This window comes from Odocoileus virginianus, chromosome 2 (assembly GCF_023699985.2).
Source record: "Odocoileus virginianus isolate 20LAN1187 ecotype Illinois chromosome 2, Ovbor_1.2, whole genome shotgun sequence".
NCBI lineage: Eukaryota > Metazoa > Chordata > Mammalia > Artiodactyla > Cervidae > Odocoileus > Odocoileus virginianus.
In genome coordinates this window covers 41,944,580-41,963,409 of record NC_069675.1, presented here as the reverse complement: position 1 = coordinate 41,963,409, position 18,830 = coordinate 41,944,580, and the positions used below count along the sequence as shown (strand labels likewise).

The following is an 18,830-nucleotide window of genomic DNA, read 5'->3' as shown; positions in this document are numbered from 1 at the left end:
CATTCAGAGAGCTCAGCACACCTGAGCCCACTACACCGTCTCCCAACACACAGAAGCAGATTCCTGGACTGCTGGGATGTCAGAGCCATCTCCCAGACCCATCTCTTGTCCTCCAGTCACCATGCATCTATCTATCTGTCAGGCCCTTCTTTAGCTATATACCAGTTACACACAGCTTTCTATCTGTCACACTTACGATTACCAGTCCTCACAAACCCAGCAAGCTCCTACTTGAGAGGTAGAAGAGGTTAAGAGGTACTACCTATGATGGCAGCCAAGCTGTGACATCAGAGGCCTGAAAACATAGTGCTGGGCCTGACATTCCCCTCCTGGGCTGGTTTATCTTCTAGATAAATGCCTCAGTGAAAATACAAGTGATGCTCCCAAAATCGTGAGATGGCCTTTTACTCCAGTCATTAGCACTTGAGGGAAATGTGTTTCTCAGATCAGTCATCTGGTGACCCAGGAAAGGGGATAATGCCAGAGGCATTACCACCACAGGCAGTAAGAGTCTGGTCTGAAGTGCTACAGGGAATCTGAGTGGTCTGTAACATGTCGATGGACAGGGAAGTTCTCACCTGCTCCATCCTCAAAAGCAGCCTTACTAGAGTATTTCTGTGACCTCCTAACAAAACCTCAAAGTCTTGCACATACCAGGTAACCTCATTCCACTAAAGTCTGAGGGACAACCTGCCAAAACAAGCAAACTCAGGGGGATCACAACTGTCTGAGTCAGCTGTGAAAGAAGCCAGAGAACAGAAATGTGCAGGTATTTGTGTGAGGCAGTCTGGCCTATACAGCAAGTGGCCAATGGACCAGCAAGGAAGGGGTTCACCTTTCAGCTTTCAAAGGCAGGGCTACATTCAGGGAAAAGGATCTTGAGTTAATAAAGTGATCAGCTGTAACCTAGTATCCAGTGTCACATATAACTTATATAAGTGGTCAGTGACAGGTTCCAAATCTGGTTCTCAAAAACTCCGTGCAAGTCATTAAATTCTCTTAATAAGTTTTACCTTTACTATATAACACTTGGAGAAAAAGCATACTCTGCATCATCAAGTATAGGCAAGAGATCCACCTAGTGCCATTCATCCATTCATCCCACATTCACTGATTGATTTAACACAGTACTGATGTGCTAGGTACACACTGTAAAACACAAAATGCTTGGAAAGGACAGAGCTGGAATCAGGTAGTTCCTAACTCCTCCTTGGCACCTCCCACCTCCAGCAACTGTGCTGATTCCATGGGCCCGTCCTCAAAGAGTGAATGCTCTTCTGACCCTGACCTGGCTCACAAAAGGCTCCATTTAGCAACAAGTTCATTGGTGCTGACCTAGAACTGTGACAGGAGATTGACCCCAATGTCTTGTCCCTCTGTGACTGGGTTAGGGGCAAGATGGAGAGGAAAGGAACAGGAATTGTAAAAAGAAAGGCACAGTCTTAGATCACAAGGTGGTGCAGTTGAAAAACCCAGTAGACTTTGGCTCTTATCAATACACACAACAAATCCAGCTCATGTTTATATAGCACTTACTATATGTGATTTAAGCCCTTTACCAGAATGTGTTTTACAATCCAGATGTCCGGTGAATCCTGGTCTACATTAGCTGTGTGACTTTGGGCAAACTGCTTAGCTTCCCGGGATATCATTTCTTTGCCTGGAAAATAGGGTAACACTAGTACTAACTTAATAGGGTCCTCATAAAAATTAAATTAGTAAAAATATAAAATGCTGAGGGCTAGTAGGGAGCTTCAAGGATGGCGGCGTCCGCGGCGCTGATCCTGCGGGAGAGCCCCAGCATGAAAAAAGCAGTGTCCTTGATAAATGAAATAGATATAGGAAGATTTCCACGACTGCTCACCCGAATTCTTCAAAAACTTCACCTGAAGGCTGAAAATAGTTTCAGCGAAGAAGAGGAAGAAAAACTTCAAGTTGCATTTTCTCTAGAGAAACAAGATCTTCACCTAGTTCTTGAAACAATATCATTCATTTTAGAACAGGCAGTGTATCACAACGTGAAGCCGGCCGCTTTGCAGCAGCAGTTGGAGAACATTCATCTTAGACAAGACAAAGCAGAAGCTTTTGCCAGTGCTTGGTCTTCTATGGGTCAAGAAACAATTGAAAAATTCAGGCAGAGGATTCTTGCTCCCCACAAGCTCGAGACGGTCGGATGGCAGCTTAACCTTCAGATGGCTCACTCTGCCGAAGCAAAACTAAAATCTCCTCAAGCTGTGCTACAGCTGGCAGTGAGCAATGAAGATTCGAAGAGCCTGCAGAAAGTTCTTGTGGAATTCAGTCACAAGGAATTGTTTGATTTCTATAACAAGCTAGAGACCATACAAGCACAGCTGGATTCCCTTACATGATGTTCTTGAAGACTGGTTTCTCTATCACACTTCTGCCACCTCCTTATTTTGCTTTGAAGATTAACTGCCAGGTTGTGTTTTCTGAAGGATTCAGTCGCTTTCTCCTTGTAAATTATATGGCTTATTGCTTCTTAGACAAATAACAGCTGAGGAAGATCATTGTTCTGAGTACCGATGTTCTAATATACATTCTCTAGTTCTGTGTGACAAAAGCAAGCAGTTGTTTAAGAACGTTGTTTTAAAGGAAACAAAAGTGGCCATCATGTGGTTTTTACTGCTTATTTTTGCTTTATTGCCTGACCTGTTTATTTTTTACATACTTGATGATACTTTGGTGTATTAAGGAGGATCTGTGGATACAATATAATGTATACCTTAGAACACAGAATGTCATTAATTACATTAATAAACATAAGACAGTAGCCACATTCAATTAAATACATTATGGCCTTTTTTCCCTTGAATATAATGAGTATATTTTGAAATTTTAAAGAAAGCTAGTACTAGTTTATGAGTCAACTCTAATGAGCATCTCTGCATGCTTTAATTTTTTTCTCTGAGTTTAATGATTTAATAACAGTTTACATTTTTGTGTGCTTTTCTTTGTACTGCAAATTAATAGTAATTCATTTCATAGCATAGGACACAGATTCAGATCATGAGTAAAAATAATTGTAATGAGTGCTAAATGAATATCCTTAAATTTTTAAAACATTTTTATATTCTCTTTCTGTAAATATGGTAATTAATTTCAATCAATGAGATTTTAATGTCTTAAAATTAGTTGAACTAAAGTGCACAGTATTTTTTGCTATGGCTATATATACTTATGAGTATAGTTGCCTGCATAAAATAATCACTTGAAGTTTTTATGAATGAAAAGTCTGTACTGTATTTTTTCTAGGGAGACAGGCAGACAGCAAGGGAGGGAGGAAAGAAGGAAAACAGGAGAGAAGGAGAAAATGAGAGAAAGTGAGGACAGTAGAGATATTCAAATATGACTTAACAGAGCCTTTGGATTCAAATCACAGTCCTTATATGAGGTGTCTGAGTAATACAAATGTTAAACGTCTCCCAAATAAATGTTCAGTATATGGAATTTATGCCCTTATTTATTTATATGTGTGTTTGTATGTTGTTGCTTAGAAGGATTAGGTGTTTGGATTATTTCAGAATGTAAATATTATAGTGGCTATCCATAGTTGATTGATTTGAAAAGTTGTTAAACTCAAACTTCCATCGATAGCATATCTGGAAGACACTTTTATAATGTAATAGGATTTGTTTCTGTATATAGCTTGCAGGACCTATCTTATATTTTTATGCACTGTTCTGCTGGTCCCCAGAGGAACGTACCTGACTGCTATAAACATTTTGGTAAATATTAAAAAAAAAAAAAAAAAAAAAAATATAAAATGCTAAAATTGAACCCTGTCCTGGCACTCAGTGCTAATATGAACAATTATTATCCCACTAGTTAATAACACTCGTCCACAGAGAAGGCCGACTACTTCTTCTTATTTTGTTAACAAGGTTTTGAGAGACTGAGTCAATGTCTCAAGGCCACAAAGTGGCAGAACTAGAATTTGGATGCAGGCAGCCTGATTCCAAAGCTTGCAAATTTAACCACCAGCATGAGGACAGCACTGTGCTAGGTTCCAGGTAGAGACCAGTCAGGGGATGAACAAGAGATCCCTATAAAGCACAGTGGACACTACAAGAGAGTTACATTAAAAGAAAAAATGGGAGAGGAGGGCTGGGGATGGGGTAGCAGGGAGGGATAAAACGAAACCACCTGCAGGGGCTGAATTATGCTTCACCCAGCATGGGACTTGAGATCTGGTCTCAAAGAATAATGAGGAATTTGCCAGCCATGGAGAAAGACAGGCGTTCCAAACAGTCAAGACCTAGAATGCCAAAAGAATAGGAAGTTGGGTGGAATAGAAAGTGCATACAGGAAGTGTCATGAGATGAATTTGAGAAGGTAAATTGAGGCCAATGTGAAGAGGCATGTAGGCCAATGTCTGAGGTTAGATTTTATTCTCTGAGACAGTGATTCTCAAATTTTAATATGCACAGGATCTACCTTGGTGCTCATAAAACACGTGCAGATTCTCATCTCTTCTGTCACCTGGAGGTGGGAGGACACTAACACTTGCATGTTAAGAGCCAAAAATGTTTCCAGAAATTGCCGGATACCATTTGGGAGGCAAAACCGAAACTCTAGTTGACAGCCTCGGCTTCAAATCCTCCCATCCCTACTTTCCAGACACAGAAAACTACAGTAAGACCTCATGCAGGATTTAAATGCTAGTGGTCCCACTCTAGGGTTTAGGTTAGCCAACAAGCCTCACAGTCTTTTGGGGAGAGAGACCCAAGACATCCTTCTGGGGAAGAATTACATATTTGATGACAGACTGGATGACGGGCAGAAGATACAAGAGTGAGGTTTCAAGCTGAAATTTCAGTGCTTTCCACTGAATTGTGAGGATAGTAGGTACTAGATAAATCATTTGGATTTGAATAGAATCAAGATGTATTTGCTCAAAAAGTAAAAAGCCTGGTCCCATGTAGTATGACCCAGGGATAGGTGTTGGTATTCTGCTCAAACTGGACAGAGGAACTCTTTGCAGGGTAGGATGTGGGTATGCTTGGTACAAACCAGCTGATTCCCAAATCCTGGCTGGATCCCTTCCCATCTGCATAACCTTGGCAGCATTACTCACCCTCTGTGCATCTCACTTTGCCCCTTTGTAAAATAGGGATAGGAGTCCCGACTCAGAGGCTTGATGTGAGAACTCAGGTAGTTAATAAGAACAAAATGGCAAGCTTACACAAAATGGTTTCCTTCCCTCTCCTTCCAAATCAGCCTCCTTACCTCCACCCTCCACCCTCGAATCCCACATTCAGTGCTCATCCCCTCCCCCACACCCTAATCCTTGGGAAACCCAGTCAGAACTGCAAGAAGCTGACTACACTCCTCTCCATGAGCAGAGCATCCCCTCTAAGGATTTAGGGACCACCAACTACCTTTTCACACACCGCACCCCCCCCCCCATCCATTTTTATTTCGGGAGCCACCAAAAGCATGTAGCAGGCTGAGTTCCTGGAAAGGAGTCTGGTAAATGTCAGATATGCAGATGACACCACCCTTCTGGCAGAAAGCGAAGGGGAACTAAAGAGCCTCTTGATGAGGGTGACAGAGGAGAGTGAAAAAGCTGGCTTAAAACATTCATAAAACTAGGCTATGGTTTTTTAAGTAGTCATGTATGAATGTGAGAGTTGGACCATAAAGAAGGCTGAGCATGGAAGAAATGATGCTTTTGAACTGTAATGTTGGAGAGGACTCTTAAGAGTCTTTTGGACTACAAGGAGATCAAACCAGTCAATCCTAAAGGAAATCAACCCAGAATATTCATTGGAAGAACTGAGGCTGAAGCTCCAATACTTTGGCCACCTAATGGGAAGAGCCAACTCACTGGAAAAGACCCTGATGCTGGGAAACATTGAAGGCAGGAGGAGAAGGGGACAACAGAGGACGAGATGGTTGGATGGCATCACTGACTCAGTGGACATGAGTTTGAGCAAGCTCTGGGGGATGGTGAAGGTCAGGGACAGGGAAGCCTGGTGTGCTGCAGTCCGCGGGGTCGCAAAGAGTCGGACACGACTGAGCCACTGAACAACAAAACGAAATCAACTAAAGCCAAGGACATTTCGGACCTGGCAGGTCCAAGGTCACAGTCGCTGGCTGGGAACTAAGCCCCTGGTCCCGGAGGCAGAGGAGGAGACAGGCGCAGAGATTAGGGAAGGATTCGCTCTCGGAAGCCAGGCTCCACAGGCAAGCAGCAGAGACTTCTTGCATCCAGAAAAAGAAGCAGGGATGCGGGGTAGGAAGCAACAGGAAAGTGAGAAGAAGAAAGAGAAAAGCGCCAGTAAGCAAAGTTCCTTGGGGGTACCCAGGATACAACACCTGGGCAGGGGGTCAGGAAAAAAGCAGCCTCCTCAGGTCAGAAGTGCTCTACGTGTTTCCGAAGCAGGGGTGTTCAGGGCAGGCCACGACCCGCTGGGGATGCCAGGCGCCCCTACACCCTGAGCGCGCACAACCGCAACGCTTACCTTCGCCGGAGCCGCCAGCGCGCACTTCCGGGGTCCTGGCTCCGGGTGCTGGGGGCGGAGCCGGGGGACCGGGAGCCGATCCCTGAGAGGAGGACGCAGCAAAGCTGTGGCCAAGGTTGGGGCTGGCACTGGCGGTTCGGAAAGAAACCCCAGGGGAGACCTGTGGGCACGCGGTCCCGGCCTGGGCGCTCACGGGCGGCGGTGGTAACCCCAGCAGACGCAGGAGGATCACGATTCGGTGGGAGGAAAAGGTTGTCTCATTTCCTTCAGTCTGCCCCCTCCACTCCACCCACTCTGCTCTGGACCTGCCCTCCCTTCCCCTCCCCTTCCCCAAACCTACCCTAAGGGCGCTGGAAAGACCTGAAACCTGAATGGCTGCGGCTCGCGGCGCCTCCCTCCGCAGCAAGATAGTTCAAGCTCCGAAACTCCTGCCTACTCCGCGCACTCCTAACAGTCTCCAGGGCCCTGAAAGGTTCACCGTGGGCTGTCCCCACCCTGGCCCAGAGCTCTTCCCTTTTCCCCTGTTGGGAGGAAAGAAAAAAAGTGAAGGTCGCTCAGTCGTGTCCGACTCTTTGCGACCCCATGAACCATACAGTCCATGGAACTCTCCAGGCCAGAATCCTGGAGTGGGTAATCTATCCCTTCCCCAGGGGATCTTCCTGACCTATAAATCCAACCGGGGTCTCCTGCATTGCAGGTAGATTCTTTACCAACCGAGCTATGAGAGGCGCCCTTGCTGGGACCAGTCCAGATTTAAAAGCTGACCTCCAAGCTGCTTCCAGCATCCCATCCTCTCCTTCCTGTCCTGTCGCTTGCTTTGAGCTCTTTTTTGTGTGGGGAGTGTTTTGTTTTGTTTTGTTTCCTTTTTCTGATCTTAGTTCCCTATCTGGGGTCTTAGTTCCAGGACCAGATAGCCAACCTGTGCCCCCTGCTGTGGAAGCCCAGAATCTGAATCACTGAACCACCAGGGACATACCTGAGCCCCTATTAAGCTACTTTCCCCCCCCCATTGGGGGTGTTTAAAACCTAATGCGTAATCTCGAAAGAATGTTCATTTTGATGAGGAGAATATTTGATGTCTTTGTTTGGTTTTGCTCATTCAAATTTGGTATTTTCTTTCTTAGATTCAAGGACTGTTTTATTTAAGAGCCTGATAAGTGCTGAGCAGGGCTCTAGGAACTTAGAAAAGAACCAGTAGGGCATGTTGTTCCTGGACAATTGTGATATGTGTCTAGTGCAGATAGAGGCCCAAGGATTTCTGTGGTCTCTTACAAGATAGGTCAAGTACTGGAAGAGCTTTGTACAGAGTAAAAAAGGCATGCACAGAGCTAAGAAGGAATGGAAAACCCCCATCAGGAGGTGGTCTATCAGAGAACACAGCCAGGATGGGGAGTGACGGTAGATGAATGGGGAAGAGAATGGTGACCAGTCTACCAAGAAAGAATTAAGAACTTGTCAACTACAGATTGGCACTTGCCATGGGTGATTGGGCTTCCCAGGTGGCACTAGGGCTAAAGAATCCACCTACCAATGCAGAAGACTCAAGAGACACGGGTTCAGTTCCTGGGTTGGGAAGATAACCTGGAGAAGGAAATGGCAACCCACTCCAGTAGTTTTGCCTGGATAATCCCATGGACAGAGGAGCCTGGCGGACTACAGTCTTTGGAGGTCACGAAGAGTTGGACATGACTGCCTGACTCAGCACACACACACAAACACACATACATGGGTGCTTGCCATTTACCTCTACAAGGATTAAATCATTCGTTGCTGCTGACTTTCAACATCCCCTAAAGGAGTTCAGGGTGAGGAGCATAAACGAGGCAATCTGTGCCCCAGGAAAACTGACAGGACAGGTCTTCAAATAGATATTCTCAGGAGCTGATTTTTATGAGCCCAATTCTTACATCTCCTCCTATCTAGAACACTAAAATCCTTCATGGTGACACTGTTCCTCAGGACTAGAGAAGGCTTCACGAGACTAATAGAAACCTTCTGGAAAAATAATATGTTTGATTGCATTTTATTCCTTGTTCACAAAAAATCATATATACTGACCTTCCTCCCCCCACCCCGCCCCCCGCCTCTTTGGAGTAGTTTCTCAAAGCTATCTGAGGTGCTGTCTCCTGGTTGCAGTTCTCACTTTACTGCAGATAAAACTTGCAATTCCCATGTTGTGCATTTAAGTTGACAAGCTACAGAGAACAGTGGGCTGGCATTGACAAGAACTAGTGACCAAGAGCTGATGGGGTACAGATGAGTGGGTGAAGTAAAGAGGCAATTTCCAGGCCTCTGGCTGGACAAACTGGTGACTAGTGGATGACCAGAATCCAGAGCACCTTCTGGGGATGCGATTTCAAGTGTGATCTGGGGACTGGCATTATTAACATGAACTGAGAGTTTGTTGCAAATGGGAACTTTCCAGCCCCATTTGACCTACTGAATCAGAATCTAAATTTTAACAAGATCCCAGATAATGCAAATGTGCATTAGAATTTCCGAAGCACTGATCTCTAGACCACTGACTGTGTATAAGAATGATTGGGTATTAATTAGACTGTGGAGCTTTTTAATGAGAAACACCTGGAGAGCTTTAAAAAACAATAGGAGGCCCCCAGACCCCTGCTCCCACAAATGCTTATTTAGTTGGTCTGGGGTGGGGCTCCAAAATCAGTGTTTTAAAAATGCTTTTCAGATGATCTAATACAGTCAGATTTAAAAACCACTGTTTTAGACTTATTCAAATGCTATTTCATTTAACCTTGAAGGGCACCTCTTCAGAAAAAAAGAACACCTTTGTGTAAATGACAATGTAAAGACCAATTATCTCACCCTTGTACAGAGGCAACCAGTCTGCTGGAAAGGGCCTTTATTTCCTAAACTAATCAGGGAATCAGATTCTAGCCTCAGATGGCCTCTGAAATACTGTTCCAAACTTGGGGCCTCTGGCCTCTCAGGCCTCAGTTTCTTATCTGTAAAATACACACATGACTAACTCTAGATTTCACACCTTGGCTTGAAAGGTGCCATGTTCGGAGCTCCTTCTAATTTGCTATCTTTATCAGCAGGTAAATGGAAAAGTGATGTTCAGAGGTGGGTTTTCCTGGTAAAACACTCTGTGTGCAACTGCCATTTATAAGCACCAGAGATCAGAGAATTGTGTGCTGAGCAAGAGCAACACACATAAGTGATGCTCAGTAAATGTGTACTAAATGTATAAATAAATATACGAATGAAAAAATATAATTCATAATGGTGGTATAGACTTTCCATGAACTGGCCCTAACCCAGAATTGGCCCTTCCTAATCTAAAGGAAGGACTCTGGAATTTGGAAGCACTTGGACCCATAAACCTAGTTTAGGATTTAAAACTATTCCCTGGTGGCTCAGCAGTAAAGAATCCAGCAGCTAACACAGGAGATGTGGATTCAATCCCTGGGTGGGGAAGATCCCCTGGAGAAAGAAGAGGCAACCCACTCCAGTGTTCTTGCCTGGGAAGTCCCATGGAAAGAGGAGCCTTGTGGACTACAGTCCATGGATTTGCAAAGAGTCAGACACAACTTAGCAACTAAAAAACGACAAAAAAAAAAAACCTTTGTTGAATGCTTAGTATACACCAGGCATTGAGCTAAATACTCTGCTTAGGATAACCTCATTTCATTATAATGAAGAAGATACTGTTGAACTTATACAGTCCAGTTAATTTCAGAAATCATAGATATAAAGGGATGAGGGCAACCCCTAGGGCAGCATCTGGGGCAGCCCCTGCCTCTGGTTGTGCAACTGGGCATATGTGGCCAGAGAGCCCTCTTGGGGGTCTTAGGGGTCACTCTTCAAAGAGAATGCTTCCATAGAGACCAACCTAAGGGAAGGGCTTTGGAGTGACTGCTCCAGGGCCCTATAGGAATCAATGCTCCCAGAAGCTATCTCAAGAGATCTCTGGACTATATGGTTAAGCCTTGAAAAGGGACTCTTCAAAGCTACCCACCTCGTGGTTGCACCTGTTTGCACTTACTGCCTTACTTACTTACAAAAGCCAAACCCTGCTGCAGTTCTTTTCACATATATTTTTCCTAACCCTCACAGCATCCTGCCATGTTGAGTACTCTTGTTTTCATGTTTTATAAATGAGAAAACTGAGATGTCATTAAATGAAGATTTGTTTGTCCCTGCAATCCAAGTTTCTCAAGTGGTACACTTGACCACCACCATTGTTCACATTGATCACCACCCTTTTACCCCCATACCACCATTTTGATAGAAACAAGAGTTCTTATTTCAGATCCCATTCACTTGTCACAGTTATACTTCATCAAAACTCTCTGTCCCCCTTTTTCCCATATGTAAAATAAGTTGTCCTTGATTGCCCATTTACCAAAACACTATGCATGGCTTGGGGCTTCCTCTGTGGCTCAGCAGTTAAGAATCCACCTACAATGCAAGAGACGTAAGAGACATGGGTTCAATCCCTGGGTTAGGAAGATCTCCTAGAGGAGGGCATGGCTACCCACTCCAGTATGCTTGCCTGGAGAATCCCATGGACAGAGGAGCCTGGTAGGTTACAGTCCATAGGGTCGCAAAGAGTCGGACATGACTGAAGCAACTTAGCAAGCAAGCAAGCAATGCATGGCTTGATCCTCCATAACTGAGATGAGGAGAGAGAAACTATAGACTGTGATGAGAAGCCAAATATAATGGGGAGATTTATCCCAAGATGAGAGGGTTCGGCACTTCATTAATAGCACAACTATCATAAAAGAGGGAATCCTCTTTTTCCATGTCTGTGCATGCGTGCTTAGTTGCTTCAGATGTGTCCAACTCTTTGTGACCCCATGGACTGTAGCTGATCAGGCTCCTCTGTCCATGGGATTCTCCAGGCAAGGATACTGGAGTGGGTTGTCATGCCCTCCTCCAGTGGATCTTCCCAATCCAGGGATCGAACCTGTGTCTCTTATGTCTCCTGTACTGGCAGATGGGTTCTTTACCACTAGTGCCATCTGGCATTATGTATAATTTAAGACTTTAGACTGAATGTGAGGAGGGTCTATTAAGTCTGTATCCTAGACCATGGCAGATACTCAGTGGCTATCTTATGAAGCTAATCCCCTGGTTATGGAACTGCTGGACTGGCCTTAAGGCTGAGTTAAATAGAAACACAATCTGGGGTTGAGAACCATAGGATGATCCAGGTAGGAGCAGAAGCAGGAGGGAGTCTATACTCACAGACATGGCCTGTGACTCCAGTTATAGGCAGGGGTGGGGAATTAGAAGAGGAAAAGTGTTCATCCTGGGAAAGCAGAATCTGAAGTAACTACATGCATGGGTCCAGGCCCAGAGCTGTGAACTAAGCTCTCGCTGTAAGCACTCTTGCTGATGTGAATGTCAACAAGCTTGGGCCTCCCTGCAGAGTATGCTAGGCTCCCAAGGTGCTGGTGGTTAAGAGCAAGGCTCCACCATCCTGCACACTGGTGTCCTGGTTAGCAGCAGGACATCTTGACTCATGGAAGAGATCCAGTCCCATGGGCTTCCTGGTGGCGCTAGTGGTAAAGAACATGCCTGCCAATGCAGGAGACATAAGAAATGAGGGTTCGATACCTGAGTTGGGAAGATCCTCAGGAGAAAGAAATGGCAACCCACTCCAGTATTCTTGCCTAGAGAATCCTATGAATAGAGGAGCCTGGCAGGCTATAGTCCATAGGGTTGTAAAGAGTCTGATAAGACTATAATGACTGAACATAGTCCTCAGAGCCCCCCCACCACCATTTTTTAACACAAAAAAGAAGTGGTAGTTTTAACCCTCAGTCAGCGGAGGCTGTAGCATTTCTTCAGCAACACTAATGTCATGATGCTAGGATTTAGTAGGAGATTCCAAGTCCACATCATTGTGGATCCCTGTCAATCAACTTAAACAAGGACCCCAGACACAGTTTTGCTGCTTCCACCTCCCAGACTCTCATCTGTGTTTGCATACTGCAATTTGATGATTTTACACAAAGCTCATTGTGGCGAAACTTTACTGATACTGGTTTTTGCCTCAAACAAAACTATGACCTCAAACTTTGGTTATTTTCATTTTACTGAAGAGGAAATTAAGGCACAACACCCAAAGGGGGCAATGAATCTAAAGTGAGACCTTCAAGCCCCTATGATTTTACCCTCAAATGATGTAAGTAAGATGCTGCACTATGCTTGCAGTGAAATAGGTCCAGACATGTCCTCACTCAAAATCATCTGGCCTCTCTAGCCTATTTACCAATGTGGTTCAATTTATCTGCCATTTCCTGGAGACTACCTGCCTTCACAAAGAATTTTCCTAGACACCAGAGGCATGCTACACTCACTCCTAACCTGGAGAATATTTTATTTTATTATTTATTTATTTTGGGGGGTATAGGGTACTTTTATTGATGGTGCAGGACAAGGCAGTGCTCCCTAAGCCCCTCCCCTTCCTCAGTGCCTTGGGGATGGAAACTGTGTGGAGGTCAGGAGATTCTTAGTGTTGCGAGGATCGAGGTGGGCCAAGGACTCCCCAGCAGCTGAGGAACTCTCTCTTCCTCTCGTGCTCCTGCTGGGGTCTGGGGACCTTACTCCTTGGAGGCCATGTGGGCCATGAGGTCCACCACCCTGTTGCTATAGCCGAATCCATTGTCGTACCAGGAAACGAGCTTGACGAAGTGGTCGTTGAGGGCAATGCCAGCTCCAGCATCGAAGGTAGAAAAGTGAGTGTTGCTTTTGAAGTCGCAGGAGACAACCTAGTCCTCAATGTAGCCTAGAATGCCCTTGAGGGGGCCCTCTGACGCCTGCTTCACCACCTTCTTGATTTCATCATACTTGGCAGGCTTCTCCAGGCGGCAGGTCAGATCTACAACAGACACGTTGTGGGTGGAGACGCAGAAGGCCATGCTAGTGAGCTTCCCATTGTGCTCAGGGATGACCTTGCCCACGGCCTTGGCAGCGCCAGTAGAAGCAGAGATGATGTTCTGGGCAGCCCCTCAGCTATCATGCCACAGCTTCCCGGAGGGGCCATCCACAGTCTTCTGGGTGGCAGTGATGGTGTGGACAGTGGTCATGAGTCCCTCCACGATGCCAAAGTGGAGGTCATGGATGACCTTGGCTGGGGGACTAAGCAGTTGGTGGTGCAGGAGGTGTTGCTGACAGTCTTGAGGGTGGTGTTATACTTCTCATGGTTCACGCCCATCACAAACATGGGGGCATCAGCAGAAGGCTCAGAGATGATGACCCTCTTGGTGCCACCCTTCAAGTGAGCCCCAGCCTTCTCCATGGTAGTGAAGACCCCAGTGGACTCCATCACGTACTCAACACCAGCATCACCCCCCTTGATGCTGGTGGGATCTCGCTCCTGGAAGATGGTGATGGCCTTTCCATTGATGACGGGCTTCCCTTTCTCCACCTTGACTGTGCTGTGGAACTTGCCGTGGGTGGAATCATACTGGAACATATAGACCATGTAGTGAAGGTCAATGAAGGGGTCATTGATGGTGACAATGTCCACTTTGCCAGAATCAAAAGCAGCCCTGGTGACCAGGCACTCAATGCAGCTGAATCCTTCACTCCGACCTTCACCATCTTGTCTCAGGGATGCGGCTGGCACAGCAGGCATGTTGCGGCTATCTGTCAAATGGGCAGGAGCAGAGAGCTGGAGAATATTTTAAAATTGCAAGCTGGGCTCCAAATCAATTGAATCAGAATCTCTAGGGGTGGAGCCCATGTTTTTAACCTCTGCAGGTAATTAAAATTACAGTCAGGATTAAGAAGCATTTCTCTAGGAAAGGCAGAGACAAAGCCTAGGTCCTAACAGATGAGGCAAACAATAAGGTGCTCTGTTTAGTAATGGATGATCACCAGAAGTCATCAAGAAAAGGAAAATATCAAAATCTCCCTCTTGACTGAAGCATGTTAAGATAACACCAAACTAACAAAAATCCCTGGACTTATCTCAGTCTTGAGCAGGTGAGGTCATCAACACATGTTGAAGAGTAGGAAATCTTGTTCTGTCCTAAGAAAGTACAAATGATTGAAACCAGAATTCTTGTCCTTTCTCTTATGACACTGCTATTTACAAGAAGCATTCATACATCAAGCACTTATAATTTCAGAAGTAGTAAATGATCTCTAAGAGTCAGAGCAAGACAGTAATGTAAACATGTAAACCAAAGACAAAAGAAATTGCCTCATGACTTTTGTTGTTCAGTCACTCAGCCCTGTCCAATTCCTTGCAACCCCATGGACTGCTGGACACCAAGCTTCCCTGTTCTTCACCATTTCCCGGAGCTTGGTCAAACTCATGTCCATTGCATCAGTGATGCAACAGTCACCATTAATGATGTCACATTAGGAAAATCAAGAAGCTGAGAATTTTTAAAAATGTTCTACCCTATAGTCTTTTCATATTTATTAATATTAATAAAAGTAAGATTATTGTTTAAATAATCTTGTTTAATATTGAACATTGCTTCAAATATTATTTAAAATATTACAGGATGCAAGACAATTTCTTTCTCTTTGTTTCTTGCTTCCTTTTTTCCCTATTTTTTAAAAAATCCACCTTTTCACTTTTACCTTTACACTCCCTGGAAAACTGATAAAATTTACATTAAGGCCCATGGAGTCATTAACCAGGTGACATTTAAATTCACTTCATAACTTCCCACTGAAATGATGCTAGTCATATGATAGATATTTAGGTTGGTGCAAAAATAATCATGATTTTGCATTGTTGAAATTTGCTGTTTGATATTGGGTTATATTCTTAAATTAAATGTGGTTATATTATACATCATTTTAATGTGCATTTCTCATTTTATGTTTTTTTGCTAGTGACATTACTTGCTTATTATTTATTACTTGCTGTTTATTTTACATTTATTTTGGATTAGGGAAATGATGTTAGTCAAACAAGCAAATTTGAGAGATTTTCTTGAGTTCAAAATGGATCTTAAAGAAGCAGAGACAACTTGCAATATCAATGATACATTTGGCCCAGGAGCTGCTAACAAACAGATACTGCACTGGTGGTTCAAGAAGTTTTCAAAGGAGACATGAGCCTTGAAGATAAGGAGCGTAGTGGCTGGCCATCAGAAGTTGATAATGACCAACTGAGAAGACTATTTAAGCTGATCCTCTTACGAGAAGTTGCCAAAGAACTCAATGTCAGCACTTCTGTGGTTGTTTAGCATTTGAAGCAAATTGGAAAGGTGAAAGAGCTCGATAAGTGGGTACCTTATGAGCTGACTGAAAATCAAAAAAGTTGTTGTTTTGAAGTTTCATCTTCTCTTATTCTATGCAATGAGAGAGAACCATTTCTCCATCAGATTATGACGTGCTATGAAAAGGAGATTTTTATACAACTGGAGACAACCAGCTCAGTGGTTGGACTGAGAAGAAGCTCCAAAGCACTTCCCAAAGCCAAACGTTGCACCCAAAAAAGGCCATGGTCACTGTTTGGTGGTCTGCTGCCTGTTTGACCCACTACAGCTTTCTGAATCCCAAGAAAACCATTACATCTGAGAAGTATGCTTAGCAAATTGATGAGATGCACTGAAAACTACAATGCCTGCAGCCAACATGGGTCAAAAGAATGGGCCCAATTCTTCTCATGATAACACCCAGCCGCATGTCACACAACCAGCACTTCAAAAGTTGAATGAATTGGGCTACAGTGTTTTGCCTCATCTGGTATAATCACCTGACCTCTCACCAACCAACTACTGGTTCTTCAACATCTTGACACCTTTTTGCAAAGGAAAACACTTCCACAACCAACAGCATGCAGAAAATACTTTCCAAGAGTTCATCAAATTCTGAGGTGTGGATTTTTATGCTACAGGAATAAACAAATTTATTTCTTATTGGCAAAAATGTGGTGATTGTGATGGTTCCTATTTTGTTTAATAAAGATGTATTTGAGCCTAGTTATAATGATTTAAAATTCATGGTCTGAAACTGCAGTTACTTTATCACCAACCTTAATAGTATTAGTTGCTAATACCTCTTAGACACCAAAGGTTGAAGAATGCAGCACCAAACACTTACAGCCAGACCTTTCATCAGCTTTTTCACCTTTGATCACCAAATAAGTCAATATTGACAGTTATGCCCTCTCTAGTTTCCAGAGACAGATAACCAAATGTATGGTCCCTGGTCTTTTCTTCATTTTCAGAAAGTGAAGTTTTACCTATACAGAGAAATATAAGGGGATGCTGGATGCACTAGTCAAAAAAATTTCATGAAACTGAAAAGCATAGAGAACTTAAGCCACACAGCTAAGTACCAACCCCCGCAACTGGCCTCCCGGTGTTCTAATTATTTCCTCCATCTTTCTTAAAATATTATGCATTTAAAATAGATGAAATAATGAGGAACAAGCATCCACTAAGGATGTCTTTATTCTATTGCAAAGTGGAAACTTATCTCTCATTGAATTATTTCCCCATGGGTCCAGTCAGAAGAGTAGAAATCTAAGTCCTCTTGGCTCAACCACCATATCTTGCTTGAGGTAACAGAGAAGAAATCAAAATATTTCTCTAGCCAGTTTCTGCTGCCTAATAAAATATTACTTCTGATTACTGGTGGGTTTCAAACCAAAAAATATTCACCAGTGAAACTATAAATATAGCTGAGTATAAATTTTGCTTCTCAAAAAAAAATTTTTTTTTGCTTCTCTTTTATTCCCTCTATTTCCATGGGGCAATTCTCATCCTTTGGCTGAGACCTTTACTTTTTTCATCGAAGCTAACAGGCTAAATAAGCATGAACAGAATTTTAATAAATCATTCATAGAAAACATTCTCTTTCTAATGAACAGGAAGTCACTGTGCAACTGAGAGGTTTTAATGATAAGAAATGAGACAATGGAAACAGGAAACATGCCCAGTAAAATTTTTAGTAGTTGTGTTTTAAGAAAGTGAGAATTTTACTTCTGTCCACAGCACATATGACCCTAAATGTTGTCTGTAAGATAAATGTCTTTCTTATATTGAAAATGTCATTGACATTTCAATTTTGAGACATTCTGCTACACTTAACTTTAGTCCCACAATCTGTTTAAAAAAAAATGCACTTCATACGTAGCAAATTACTAAAAGTCATTTTTAGAGGAATAAGAAACAGTAGAGTTCAAAATAAAGTATAAAACCTTAATTACAGTAGCTCAACATAATAACATAACTGAACTAAACTCTGAGCTCTATTTCAGTACTCCTTTACAAGACAGTCTGCAACTCTTCCAAATTTCTCAAAGACTTGTATCCTGCAACTCTGTGAAAGGTGTGAGACTGAGAAATTGAGTGATTTGGTCTGAAAGATAAATAGGCAAACACAGAACATACCAAATTATTCATTTCTTTGAAGAGTGTGCACTAACCAGAACAGATGGTTGAGGCGACCCTAAACTCAAAACCCTATAGTGCATTCATTAATCAGTTCTCTGATTCATAACTTTCATAGTAGCAAGTTCTGGAATATGGTGTCCTTATGCACAGGTGTGCCAAATCTAATCAAACCAAATGGACGGCACTCTGTTCATTAACCCAGTGCCTAAACTGAAGTGATTTCTAAATTGATGTCTGCATCTAGCAAACAGTCAGCCTCCTATGGTGTGGACACAGCTAATGGAGTTAGGGATCTACTTTAGGTTGAAAAAATAGTCTAAGATTATGGTCCAAACAGAAGAAGAGATAATACATGAAAAAACAGATTCATTTGCTTCAATAAAAGGGCCGTACTTGGAACCCTTTAAATTAGCATGTAATCTCTACTCCCTTGGGCACATGGGAAGTTTGGTTGGTCAGCGGAATCTTCTTCATGCTTTAAGCCCATGCTTGCCAGACCTTGCTTTCTAATACTTTTTTCCCTCTCTTATCTTTTATCCTCTCATTGCCTCCTTCCTAAATCTTGAACATGCCTGAGTCCTCATCATCAATTGAAACACATAAATAAATTACCCACTTATGTATATTTTTCCATATCTTTATCTCTTCTCCAAATTTCTCAAACAAATGGGTGTATTTACTTTCACTTTCTCAAACTCCATTCAGTCGTCAGCTCACTGTTGCCTATTTTCTGGCCCCAACATACTGTTGGAATTGCCCTCAATAAAGTCAATAATAGCCTCCAAATTTCAAAATCCATTGGTTGTCCCTGAGCTCATGTTGGTACCTCTCTGCAGTATTGTCCGCCGTTGGCCATTTTCTTCTTCACAAACCATACTCCCTTCACTTCTGCACTTTCCCATCACTTAGATTCCTTCCTATCTTTGTGGTCATACCTCCTTTGTGACCTTCGTTAACTGGCTTTGATTCATGATAATTGCATCTGTTTGTGTTA

At 43.3% G+C, this 18,830-nt stretch overlaps 2 protein-coding genes and 1 pseudogene across 2 annotated transcripts in view; 1 reads left to right on the top strand and 2 right to left on the bottom strand.

The window, feature by feature from the left end:
* EVA1A (eva-1 homolog A, regulator of programmed cell death) overlaps window positions 1-9,515 on the bottom strand; it is a 79,675-nt gene extending 70,160 nt beyond the window's left edge. Inside the window, exons 1-2 of the mRNA XM_070472703.1 lie at window positions 9,496-9,515; window positions 6,486-6,826 (exon numbers count right to left, since the gene is read on the bottom strand). Of these exons, the coding sequence (XP_070328804.1) occupies window positions 6,486-6,826; window positions 9,496-9,515 (361 nt within the window). The remainder of the gene's footprint in view (window positions 1-6,485; window positions 6,827-9,495) is intronic.
* LOC139039049 (COMM domain-containing protein 10) lies at window positions 1,720-3,468 on the top strand. Its single transcript, XM_070478881.1, has one exon. The coding sequence runs from the start codon at window positions 1,761-1,763 to the stop codon at window positions 2,367-2,369; it is 609 nt and encodes a 202-aa protein (XP_070334982.1). The 5' UTR covers window positions 1,720-1,760; the 3' UTR covers window positions 2,370-3,468.
* Window positions 9,516-12,871: 3,356 nt separating the features above from the next.
* On the bottom strand, window positions 12,872-14,072 carry LOC110148261 (glyceraldehyde-3-phosphate dehydrogenase-like; annotated as a pseudogene).
* Window positions 14,073-18,830: the final 4,758 nt, after the last annotated feature.

What these genes read in the sequence shown, in the direction of transcription:
- LOC139039049 (XM_070478881.1), top strand. Translation starts at nt 1,761, where the DNA reads ATGGCGGCGTCCGCGGCGCTGATCCTGCGGGAGAGCCCCAGCATGAAA.